The sequence below is a fragment of the Vicia villosa genome, linkage group LG4, assembly GCF_029867415.1.
Source record: "Vicia villosa cultivar HV-30 ecotype Madison, WI linkage group LG4, Vvil1.0, whole genome shotgun sequence".
Lineage (NCBI taxonomy): Eukaryota > Viridiplantae > Streptophyta > Magnoliopsida > Fabales > Fabaceae > Vicia > Vicia villosa.
In genome coordinates, this window is record NC_081183.1 from 168,783,399 (window position 1) to 168,796,963 (window position 13,565).

Genomic DNA, 13,565 nt, shown 5'->3' on the forward strand with positions numbered 1-13,565 from the left:
AGTTATGAGCATAGTTGTGTCTTGTGCTCTGAGTTATGTATGTTTCTTTTATTGCATGTTCTTGTAATGTGTTGAACCATGACAATTCAATACTTTGCTCCAGCTAGTTCTCTTGTGCTTTCAGTAATGGTGTTTCTTCCTCTTGAGGGGGAGATTTGTCTCCATGTGATGAGAATTAATTATGTATTTTAGGAGGAGAGTCTTACATATTTTTCCTCATGTACGCTATGTTGAGTGGGAGGATCACTTATCTTCTTCCTCATGTACAAAGTTTACATGTCTAGCATGTAGCTTTGTTTTTGGGTAGTTGCTTTATCTTTGATACTTTGTGCAGTTTGCTCTCTAGTTTTATTCCTCTGCTTGTAAATCTGGTCATTGGTTGTTTTAGCCAAAATTTTCCAAACGAGGAGATTGTTAGTACCATAGTTTTAGAATTGGCACAATTTTTCTAAAACATGTTTTACTGCAAAGATGTTTGGAAGATGTTCTAACATGTTGCTCATGAAAGATATCATGAAAGATGTTGTGACATGTTATGCCAGAACATTTGCACAGACTATTTTTAAATATTGACATAATTGATCTGATTTTGTAATATTTCTTTTCGGATATATCTCAGTTCATTTCGCAAGTCAAGAAGATTTAATCTGGAACATTCTTTTATATCTCCAGCTATACAAGTCGCCAAAATTGGATGCTAATACAATTTAGGAAACTTGATATTTGTGTTCCAAAATTTAAGGAGATTTATCTACACATTTGGTCATCAATCAACATATGGATTAAGAAATATCTGAATACAGATTTCCAAGCCCATGGACTGCAGAGGTGTATTTAAAGAGAAGACCTGACCTAATGTAATTTGAAATTTCACAATTTTGTAAATAAGGGAAAGCTTAGAGTTGCAGGTTTGAGAGTCTCTCGTGTAGATGTTTGTCACCCTTGTATCTTTAGATACTTGTGGTAGACGTTTTTTCTCACTCAAAAGCTTTTAGGTAACGAGTTGAGTTTCGTTGTCACTCTTGAAGCTTTGAAGCAAAAAAGTTGAGTTTTCTTTTGGAAGAGTGATCTTCTTGTTAAGTTGTTTCTTGATACAGTCACAAAGGTTGGGGTTGTTAGATATCACTGCGGTGATTTAGGTTGTGGGATATCAATATTTCAGTTCTAGATGTCGACTTCTAGGCAGAAGTAGCACTGAGTAGTGATTAGGAGAGAAGTTGTAACCTGGGACTATTTAGCTTTGAACTAATACTACTGCTAGTGGACTCCCCCCCTGACTTGGTAGCCCCCAGATTAGGTATTATTGCATTGAATTGGGTTAACAACTTTATGTGTAATTTATCATTCTGCAATTCTAATTAAGTATCAAATTTAGCTTAATGAATTTGTTCAATTTGAAGACAGATGTTGTAACATCTGTCTTGACATTGTTCTGATGTAAAGACACCAGTATTAACATGTTTTGCTTGTACCAGAAATTTCACATACATAATACCAAACATAGAACATAAAATTCATAATTGACTAACTCCCACTAAACTAATTTCAACACACCCATGTGAGAAGTGTTCTCATGACAGACCTTGGGTGGAAGACCTTTTGTAAAGTGCTATGGAAAATTGTCCACTTTGCACCATTTCCTTAATAACTACGAATGTCAATATGTTTTGACTTAATCGATCTCCTATTACTGTTGGAGTATAGGATGATTGATTTATTGTCACAATATAACTTTAGTGTTCTTTCAATTCCTTCCACAGTTCGCAGCCAAATCTCATGGTTAGATGCCTCAAAACATGATATAAATTTAGCTGTCATGGTGGATGAAGCTATAAGAATTTGTTTGACACTACGCCAAAAAATTGCACCACCAGCCAACATGTAGATATAACCTGAAGTGGATCTTTTATTATCTTGACATCCAACAAAATCTTAGTAAGAGTATCCAATGATCTCCAACTGATATAACCTTCTATATGTGAGCATATAATCTCTTATTCTCTTTAAATATCTCATAACTTTTTTGTCTGCTTTCCAGTGATTTATTCCTAGATTGCTCAAATACCTGCTTAACATCCCAACTATGAATGCAATATCAGGACGTGTATAGACTTGGGCATACATCAGACTCCCTACACCGAATGCATAACAAATCATTTAGATTTCTTAAATTTTTAAGTTTTCTTTTGGATACTGACTAAGACTAGTTTTGTCTCCCTTAATAATTGGAGTATCTTCTAATTTACATTCCTACATGCCAAACTTTTTAAGTATGTGCTATAAGTTTAAACTTAATTTGTCCCAATGTATTTGATGAACGTGCGATATGCATGGTTGAATCCAAATGAAAAAATCTTTAGTTTATCTCTTATATGATTTTTGTGTATAATTATATATTTTTGATTTTTGTGTATAATTATATATTTTTGGTTTATGTTAGTGTATAGTTGGGGTTTCTGTTGAATTTAATTTGACTTAATTAAATGTTTATGTTCACTGTATTCAAATTCTATAATCCGAAGAGTTTAAAAATACAACACGATGTAAATAGTACAGTATTTTTATGTTATCGAAGAGCTTATGTCATCATTACTATTTTTTTTTCAACTCAAACTTGACTCGTTAGAATTCGCGAACAAATCGATTCATCTCGTTAGGTTCAACTCGCTTGTTTAACGGACTTAAAAGTCATTTTTTAAATTTTTTTTTTTATATATTTAACATTTAAAATTAATATATTTTTTAAAATAAAAAAATATAAAAAAAATAAAAGTTGTAAGATTGAAATTTATAGTGATGTTGATTTTATTTGTATAATTTTTTAGAGAAATATTTTGTTTCTTAAAGACAATATAATTCATCTCATATATAATTAAGTTAATTACAAGTTGAACTATATATAATTCAAGTTCAGTTCATTAAATTAGTTTTTATCTCATATTCAACTAATTTGATTCATAAACCTATTTCAACAATTTAATTGTCAAACCAATTTTCAAAACTATTTTCAAATTGGTTCGGTTCATTGTCATTCCTAATTACATTCCTAATTACATGAAAGGGTTAGTAATCACCATGATTAGATTTAAATGAACGAAAGTTAGCATTATAAATCAAACTACAAGCAAACGAATTAACCAATAATCTTCAAACATTTCAAGTTCACACTAAAGAGGTGACTTGTAAAAGTTGGTTAACACAAGCAACAAATTAACCAATTGTTGGAATTATTTTCCAAATCACTTACGATTAACAAGGAGTGAAAAAATGGCTGGAATTAACCTTTTACCCCCAGGGAGTGAAAAGGCATTAGAAATTCAAAGTTCTATTATGCCAATGATGTGCATTCACCTTGATTTACATGAGAGGAGTGATAGCCGACATGAAATATAAAAAATTGAAGAAAAAAAAACATTCCTGATTAAGAAATCGACAACACAATTTCAAATGTTCAGATACAACTTTATTTCAGAGATGCTGGACGAAAGTATCACAATGTAACATATGCAGGAAGCAGACCAATTCTTGATAGTGATGGCTAAAATAACATCACCAGACATCAGGACGCAACTCACCACTTGCTGGGGGAACCCATCTTCCAGAATTATAGACACTTGCACCAACCTTCCAACCAGGGACATCCTTCATGACATCAGCCTCGTACTCAAGATACTTATGCCACTCTTTAACAAATCTTCAGAAAGAAACAAACAAAAAATGGAGTTGTCAAATGCTAAGTATTATTACAATGAGTTTTACTGGTTGTGTGATGATGATACATATTTGGTAAAAGAATCATATATACCTCTCATCCTCTTCAGCCTGTAGCACAGGCAGTATTGCTCGACGAGCAGCATATTTCTCTTCTTTTAGTGCCCTATATGGAAATGAAATGTTTTAAAACATCCGATTATGTGGAAATGGAAACTGAAAAGAAAAGCAATGCAAGGAATCTGATTCTTTTAAACAACTATTTTTTACCCAATGTGACACAACGCCCATCAATCCCAAATGTCAATCACAAGCAAGAAGGGCAAACGGTGAAATCTGAGAATTTCGTAGTGGGAAGTAATTTATAGACGAATATGCAATGATATTTAATTGCTTCTGCATCATTTTTCCCACAAGCATGGAAGAAAACACAGACTACTTTCTATCTGATTTCTATACATCCAAAATTGATCCAACCTAATATCTTGTAGAAATAGGATTAATGGCCCTGTTTACTTTGTGATTATTTTTTGTTTTCATTTTCTAAAATTTGTATTAATTTTATATGCCATAAAGAGGGAATAGAGTCTTTAGGTGAACAATTGTGTCCATTTTCCGAAAATAATGAAAATGCTAAAATGATGTTTTTAATATTTCCAAAAATGATAGCATTTCATCTGCTCTTCATCACAATTGTTCACATCAAGAGGCTTATATCCTCTTATTAACAAGTTAAAATGAGTACATGTTTTAGAAAATAAAAACACAAAATGTTTTCCTAAAGTAAACAGGGCCTAAGAACCCATCAAAGAACAAAAAGCAACATCTCGTATTTACTGCATAATATTTTTTCACCTGAACATGTTTGTTAAGGAAGTATATCATCAGAAAGTTTTACTGAAGAAATTTTCCACCATAAAATTATATTCTCTAATTACAATCGGGCCCTTCACTGTTTTCTATTAACTTAAAGCCTTTTAACAAGAGATGACTAACTAGGTTGTTTTGAGAAGACCATTACCTATTCCAAATGTTGTTTATAACACTTAGCTGTAAATGATAGAAAACACTATAACCTTATACTTCAGCATAAATTAATAATTGGATAAAGTATTAATACAACTATTACAAGCCCAATTCCACCAACAATAGGACTAAAAAGTTCTAATAAAGAAAAAAATCAAGAGATAACAACAGGGAAGATAGCTTCATCAGCTACATGACTTATTGAAATCTAAACTTATCCTATATGTTAGCAGTGTTGTCAATGGCGGATGGCGGTCCATGGCAGAGACCAGAGAGCCAAAGTCCCTCCATACCGACCGCTTTACGGCACCGTTATAGCGGATTATGGCGGAAAAACCCACAATATCGGCTGATATTTATCATTGCTGCGAGCCCAAAAACCGCCCTGTATATCCGCCATAATGCCGCTATTTGATAAAACTGATTGTAATATAATCTAAAGATAAATTCTAACAAATTCCACAACTCTACAATGCAAAATGCAATTCATTTACAGAACTAAATTACTTAATTAATTTACTTTTGTATGCATCAAATTATTATTGAAGACAAATAACATCCATGTTCAAGTCACAGTAACAACCTCTTATGTAAGTTACCCTTCCCTCCCAGTTCCCCTACTAAAAGAAATATAAACTACTCAAAAAAAGAAGATACCAAAACATAAACTTTATTTTTCATGAAAAAAGGAACTATAATATTTTATCAGAAAAAGCAAAAAGTACAAAAGGTTAGGAGAGCTTTTGTGAGCACTAAAGCCCATAAATAGACTATGCCGTAAGCACTAAAGCATAAGCACACCCCAAAACAAATTCAGAGGTGAAAACAACGTTGACGATGGAGACATTCATTTCAAAATTCAAATAACCAAGTCCCATCACATTGCCACAAGATTTTATGTTCCTTCTTATCAATCATCAATAAAAAAAAATATGTAGAAGCTGATCCTACAAACCAGAACATACTCAATGACCATGAAGCTAATCCAACAAACTAGAACACACCCAATGACCATGAAGCTGATCCAACAATTTCCGTGTCTTGTGCACAAGCCATTGCACAGCTAAGATATGAAGAATTAAATGAGGCACACTTGATCAGGAAAGAGAACAATGCAAGATCATCTTACATGTGTAACAAACAAGTCATCGGTTTAGTATCATCTTATGATAAGATCATGATACTTTATTACGAAGAAGAGGGACAAATTCCCCAATTACACACACAGAACTTTGAGAGTCATCATCACCATACCCACTGACCCTAACTTTCACTCAATCCTTACTACTATCTATCTATCCTAAGAAAAGTTATTCTCTACACACACATGGCAAAATTTTACATATAACACCGGCCTAACAAATGATTTTAAGTGTATGATTGATTTAACTTTCGGAAGAGTTAAAATAAGTTCTAGAGGTATATAAATGATTTTGAAATGATTTTGCGGTATTCGGTTCTTCTAAAGCATAATTGATCCTACCTCTAGAATTGATTCTCCTTAAAGCTAGAAATTATATCTCAAATTTGTTGTTTAACTCACTTTTACATAAATATATCCAAAAATAAATCATTTTACATAATCAATTCTACAAAAATCAGTTCACTCAGAATCAATTCTCATCCACGCACGCTAAATTCAGAAGACGGAAATTATTTTCATTTGCAAATCATTTCTCTCCCTATAATCAAAACACCACACCATTATTCAAAATCCTAAGTTCTCCCCTCTAATCAACAACACAATCCTTCAATTAAACTTCACAATTGATCAATACTTCAATTCGAACCCTAATTCATTACATCTAAAACAAAAATGAAAAAATGAAAAAAAAAAGAAGAGAGATTACCTTCGGATCTTGTTCCCCTGTCCAACCTGGTACATCCCCCACGAGAAAGCACCAAACGTGGTGAGAAAAATCGCAATGGCACTCGGACCAGTGTTAGGGATTCGACGAGCGAACCGGACTGGAGCGAAACCGCCGGGAGGTGGACCGTCCTGAAGAACCGGCATGTCCTTCACGCTGGCCATTCCTGGCTTCTTCCTTATCATAGCTTCCGTCATTTTTAGCTTCCTTGGTGATTCTCTCTCTGGTTCTTCTTCTGTTTCACTTTCTAGAACGATGGTTGATTATGCTCTCGATTCTCGATTTCGATTTCTGGTTTGTGGAATTTTCGTGTTGTGTGAGGAATTGAACCGGTTCAGGTTGGTTTGGGTTTGCATTTTGAAATGGGTTGGGTTGGGTCGGTCCATTTACCATAGGGTATTATTAAATTCACCTCCTTTTATATCATACACACGGTCTTCCCTTTATTAACTAAATTTAATTCCTCAAAACTTTTGGTAAATGGACCGGCTTATTTGAGTCAAAAGGTTGTTTGTGTTTACGTGGTTTTCATTATTTGGTTCACTTAGAGCTCGTAAAATGAACTATCCGATTTTAAACGGGCTGACTTTAATGGATCTTGGATTTTTTAGGACTTGGTCAAAAAGACCCTGTTTAATATGAGTTCGAGAATTACTACACAAACCCGACCTTAGATGGGCTTTGAACTACTCGACTCTAAACAAACTTTTTTATTTAAAAAATAAAAATAAAAACTCTATAATATTTATTATAAATAAAATTAAAAATTATATTATTTTAAGTACCATATTATCTCTTATAAATATTATAATGTATTTCTAAATACAATATATGTCTAAATTGTATAAAATAATTCTTGAATATTTAACATAAGAGAGAAACTAATATAATACGATGAAAAAATATTGATTATATTAATGTACAGTATTTAAAATAGAAAGATTGAATAGAATAGAGATAAAATTTTGTGAGGTGCGAAAAATCAATATTCTATTTTGGAGTAAAACAATATAAATATTAATATTTTTTAAATTTTATAATTATGCGGGTCTAATGGGCTACCCACGACCCATATGAACTAGTTCTAATGGGTAGCGGTTTTTTTAGGGCTAGACTAAAAATATTCTGAAAAAATATAGACTCCAAATTTAAGGCCCAAATCTTATGATTTTTCGGGCCTAACCTATTTTTACAGCTCTAGCTTCATCAACGGATTATTTATGGCTATGTTGTTTATGAGTTTTTTTTACATCTGTTTTGTTTTCAAGAGGGATAGTTTATTTGTTTTTCTTCTCTTTTACCACATGCGTATAATTTATAATTTAGTTTATGTGATTTAACTTTCTTTATAAAATGATTAGTTTTTTGCTTTAGGGCTTCACCAACTTTTGTTTTTCACCAACTAATTTTTCTATGCTATTTTTTTCCGGTGAATTTCACTTTTGAAAATTTAAAATTATTATTTAAATTTTTTGGAGATGTATCTCCGAACGCACCATAAATTATTATTTTTTAATTTATTTTGAAATACATCTTCAAATATTTCCGGAGTGAATTCAGAGATACAACTCTGAAAACATCGATGAACCCATTTTTCAAGCGTTTTTCAATGAGAATGATCGTTTAATCATTCTATGAAACTTTCAGAGATGTATTTTCGAAAATGTCAAGCGGAAAATTGAATATATCAGCGCCTTGCATGATCATCTCTCGCATACTTCATTCATCCTCCATACCCAAAATCCTTAAAAAAACTTTGATTTTCAATCAACTTTTCGACTCCAAAACATCATTATTGTGTTTTATCACATCAAAGGGAGCAAAATAAGCTACAATTTAAATTATAGTTCCTTCATTTCATACCTCATTGCTTAGATTAATCTTGCTTTTGAGATTAAAAAATAAACGTTGAGTTCAGAAATGCATCTCCGAATTTACATGCTATATATTTTGGAGATGCATATCCTAATTCGCCTGTTATTTTAATTTTTTTAACCGTTTTTCTGTTTTAGTTTGAATTAGATATGATGCAACCGAATATGTTTTCCAAAGTTGTTGTAAGTAATGATGTAAAACCTGATGAAATGAAGGATGTTGCTAAACCGATTAAAGTGAATGATGATGTTAGACCGGCGATGCATCTTTTGATGCATTTTAGATTGTAATTGATAGTTTTTTTTTATTGTATTGTCATTAACGATGTAATATTGATTCGATTCAATACATAAGTAATATATATTTACTAATTATGATATAAATGTTGACTGTTTCTGTTTACACATTTTATTGTTTACAACTTCTCTTTATGTTTTCTATGTTTCCGGTTCAAGGTTGACTTCAGATATAAATATCTGGATAAACCTCATTTTAATTTTAAAAAAAATACAATGGAACTTTTCAGATGTATATATCTGATAAGATTTATTCATATATGCATCTTCAAAAAGTGCTATGATGACATGATAAGGTTTCTAAGGTTTAAAGTAATCCAAATCTCATATAAATAGGATGTATCTCATCCTTTTTCTACAAAACACCTAATATTAGAAAATAAATACATATCCTCATCTTGCATTTATGTATTTTAATGGTGAGAAGTCGCCACTTGAATTTAAGATCTTATGTATTTTAATGGTGAGAAGTCGCCACTTGAATTTAAGATCTGCTAATCTGATATCTAAACTAACATCCTCATGACATCTTTTAGTAACAACTAACAACGGTTGTAATTTTAATTTTGATTATGTTTACGTTTCATTGTAAATAAATAAAACTTAACCTCAAAGACTGATTAGTCTATTGCCTATTTAAATGTAAGCTTACGTATTTAAAATTTTATTACAAAATAAATTCTTAAATTTTTCAAGCCTGATCTTACAATAAAAGAAAAGAACCATAAGATACTTCATAGAAGCACCAGAGACTAAAATGATACAGTACGTCTTTGGAAGTTTATAATTTCAAAATTTGCCAGTAAATACAACTACAAAAGCAAAGCTTCAAGGCCCTGATAAATCAAACAAAATACCTATTCTATATAAAAATATTATGAATTATGAATATACACCGAGTTTAACATTGATCTTATTATTCTGCCAGCCTCATTTGCCTCTCCGACGATTTCTTGTTGCTGCACAACTTGAACAGAACCATTTTCCTTTTGGCTGTTCTTTCAGGCCAACACAACCAAAATGAAACCACTCTATTTTGCACTGTGGTTAATAGATAACATCAAAATATGTATGGAATATAGGTAAAATGGATATAAACAAACAAGTATAAGAAAAGAAAAAGTAAAAACATACATCAGGGTTATCACAGGCAACCATTTCTCCGTAGCTAACTTGGTTGCAAAAGCAATATGTGGGTTCATTCGGATCAACCGGTAAATCTAAATCCATGCCAGTAGGGTTTGCAGATGTGGCTAGTTCTGCTGCTGCTGCAGTTGCTGCTGCTATTGCAGTTTGGACAGATGCTGTTTGCCGTGTTCTGAAGCAGTTTTAAATTCAGATAAAATGTAACACTTAATTTTTACATAGTTAGAAGGTAAAATTATGCGGTTATGTCAAATATCAAACAAATGTAGATCGTATTGTGATGTCATTGTCAAATCAGAGATACGACATCTTCAAACTCAAATTATGCACATTTTTCTCAAGACCAATAGTAACCTGAAGAAGCATTAACTGATGATAGGCCCATTAACAGGGCCAGCTTAGGAGGAAAGGAAAAAGAAGCTAAGATGGGGACAAGAACAGAACAAATGGGCCTGGGACTCGCCCAAGTGCTGCCTAGTTAAGAAAACATGAGAGGGAACATACATACCATTATAGACACATCGCCCAAGGAAAGCAGAGGAAAAGAGAATGATTTAAGGAGGGAGCATCGCTGCAAGGGGTACAAAGAAATTCCAAGTGCTTGATGGAAGGTTGGATATGAGAAGAAGAGCTATTCTCTCTGTTATTAGCTATTTTCTTTGTTTAATTGGTATGCAAGGAATTCTGCTCCATTTCATACTCATAAGTATTTCAGATTGTAAGGGAATTTGTCCCCTGTTTAGAGTGAATTTCAATACAGCTTCTGTTCATCTATTTTCTGACTTTTGGGTTCCATCAACTGAAGATAAAGTAAGTATGTTCGTGTTGAATAAAGTAAGCATGTATACCAGTCTGACATACTGAAACCTTTTCTGGAAATTGTGAATTTGTATGTCATGCAATGTCTAGTTAATCTTGGTTCCCATATTCTCAGATAAATAGTGTCTACTTCTAGATAATTTTCCTCATGTCAGTCAATGTCTTTCATAGCCGAATTTATTGAGGCACGGATCAGGAATCGGTATTTAAGAATAGACAAATGAAAAGCACAAGGATAATAATCACATAAATTACATATGATAAGCTATCAGAAAATGAATCATAGATACTCTGAAAAGTGTTACGTACTTTTTCCTGCCTCCTCTACCACCTTCACTCTTTCCAGATTTTATGTTGCCGTCTGTGCTTGAAGCAGGCACTCCAGTCATTGCAGCATTTTCTCTTTCTGTCATAAATAACAGAAATATTAGGCTTTGTTCACAAATATGTGGGGATTCATTTGTCGCCAATTACAATATGACTCAACCTTTAAACAATATTTACAGATTGAGTGGCACAAAAAGGAAGAAAGTGAAATACCACGCCGAAGCTCCTCATCAAACTTTTTCAGATATTGATCAAGTTGTTGTATGTGTGTATCTACCTACAACAAAATCATGAAACATAATTTCAACATCCAGAATCAATGTGATTGCTTATAATAATATAAGATGATTACCAAATCATATGCTTGGACAGCCAAGGCAACTTTTTCATCAGCAATCCTGATGCTATGCTTTTGTTCATCAAGTGCTTCATCAGATAATCTAATAACTGAAACATCAGGTGTGATGTTTCCAGACCTAACTCCTCGCCGAATATCTTCAATTTCTTGCTCACAGCGCTGTTCATTTTGCCTTTGATTATCTGGTCAGACACATCACAATGCTTATGTAGCTTGGAACCTCAAACAAGATTCAATGTGTGACAAACTGAGGGGAAAAAGGACAACCACAACTAGAAGCTTTTCATATTAGCTTTTGACTTTTCAACACAGGAATAAGATAAAAACAATCAAAGAGTTCAGCCTGCCTTGAATTTAATATACCAAAGTAAGCAACACAGCTGAAGTCTGAAATTAATACCATTGATGAATAAATTGCAGCAGTAAATTCAATCACAAACTTGCCATAGTGTTCCCAAATTACCATTAGACATTAACAAATCAAATCTAATAAATACACTTAACAAGTGAAAAGTCCAAACGTCATAAATTACATATTATAAATGTAAATAATACCAATTTATTATGAGACATAAAGGACACACTTCTGAGTTTGTGTATACTAAGGATTTGTGTTGTGCTTTTTACATCAAAAGACTAATGTGGTTATCAAATCGAGATATAATCATGAATCGGAAGACATTTTTAAGTTTAAAAAAATGACATAACATATTTATAAGTTGGTATTATCATATATGAACCTCAAAATAGTTTTAGATTCAAGTCGTGTATGAAATGCAAAAGAAAAGTGGTTGGAAATACAAAGTTGACAAGAAAAAATCGCTGGCTACACTAAATTTAGGTAGTGATTCATAAGAATAAATCGGGATTCATTATAGCGAGTTGGGAATCAAGATGAGATTCACATCTAAATGTCCAAATAGAAACATACTAGAGATTCGTATTGATTGGGTTCAATTTAGTATTGAATCAACATACGAATCACATGTATCGTAAGATATTGATAATCATGAAACAAATATGGCATCTTGCTCACTTTGACTTGAATAAATAACATTCAAATTTGAGTTTAACAACAAGTCTTTGGATCCTGATGGCTTCTAAGAAACCAAGAGAAGCCTTGGCAGAAACACCTAAGCATAAAAGACAGTACAATTCTATGGGAAGCCCGATATGGTAACCACTTTTCACCAAAAGACACACACATGACATCCATGTTCGAATAAATAATTGCACTCAGTTAATCACCACAAAGAATGACACAAAATCACTAAATGGCTAAAATTTATTAAACGAATTATTATGATGGATTTGATTCATATTCACTCACCATATAGGAGATATTTTACGCCGACAATCAATCATATCAATTGGACCATTACAAGTATTTGACTTTGCTCATAATAATACCTTAAAAGTCATAAAATGATGTACTATAATCGAATGACATTCTAACAAAGCATCAAAATTATTCTCTTATTATGATATACATGATCAAGAACCAAAAAGAAAAAAAAAATACAATCTCTTACATAATCATGGTTTCAATCATATAAGGAGCAATAAACATATAAACAATAAATACATAAAAAAATGAATTAAATAAAAAAAATGAAATTGTAAAATTACAACTACCTTGTAAACTCTTATCTAGGTCACGCAACAAGGCATATTTCTTATGAAGAATATTGGGCAGTGAATCCAAATCTGCAAGGAAAAATAAATCACAGAAAACGCGAAATTGTTAGTTAATATGGAACCTTAAAAATCCTAAATTTCTGAAAAAAATTAAAGAAAAATTAAGAAAATTGGGCGATGTGAAATTGATTACTGGCTTGAAATTCTTCAAGAAATGACATTAGGGTTTCTGGGGAAGAACGATAGCTTTCGTTCGAAATCGGTGATAAAAAAAGAAAATAGGACAAAAAAAGGAAAATGTTAATGTGGAGCAGCAGTACAGGTGGACCATCATAATTCATTTCTATAAAATTGCATTTTGACCCTTAAACTTTTTTAATATTATATTTTGTGTAAAATTCTGGAGGGAAAAAATTGACGGTTGCGAATTTACCTCTGTTCCGCCATTACTCCCAAAGATAGCGGTTTTATACTTCTAATTCGTGAAGAGGTAGGAAGTGA

General features: G+C 32.3%; 2 protein-coding genes across 2 annotated transcripts; both read right to left on the bottom strand.

Moving 5' to 3' along the window:
• Nucleotides 1-3,268: 3,268 nt before the first annotated feature.
• LOC131595844 (NADH dehydrogenase [ubiquinone] 1 alpha subcomplex subunit 13-B) lies at nt 3,269-6,916 on the bottom strand. Its single transcript, XM_058868346.1, has 3 exons — nt 6,588-6,916; nt 3,806-3,877; nt 3,269-3,694 (listed from the first exon to the last, which is right to left on the bottom strand). Exons 1-3 carry the CDS (start codon nt 6,800-6,802, stop codon nt 3,550-3,552), a joined length of 432 nt encoding a protein of 143 aa, XP_058724329.1. The 5' UTR covers nt 6,803-6,916; the 3' UTR covers nt 3,269-3,549.
• A 2,618-nt stretch (nt 6,917-9,534) lies between these two features.
• On the bottom strand, nt 9,535-13,339 carry LOC131595845 (PHD finger protein ING1). The gene is made up of 7 exons (XM_058868347.1): nt 13,258-13,339; nt 13,062-13,133; nt 11,421-11,608; nt 11,282-11,345; nt 11,051-11,147; nt 9,911-10,094; nt 9,535-9,817 (listed from the first exon to the last, which is right to left on the bottom strand). Exons 1-7 carry the CDS (start codon nt 13,283-13,285, stop codon nt 9,707-9,709), a joined length of 744 nt encoding a protein of 247 aa, XP_058724330.1. The 5' UTR covers nt 13,286-13,339; the 3' UTR covers nt 9,535-9,706.
• Between the last annotated feature and the right edge of the window lie 226 nt (nt 13,340-13,565).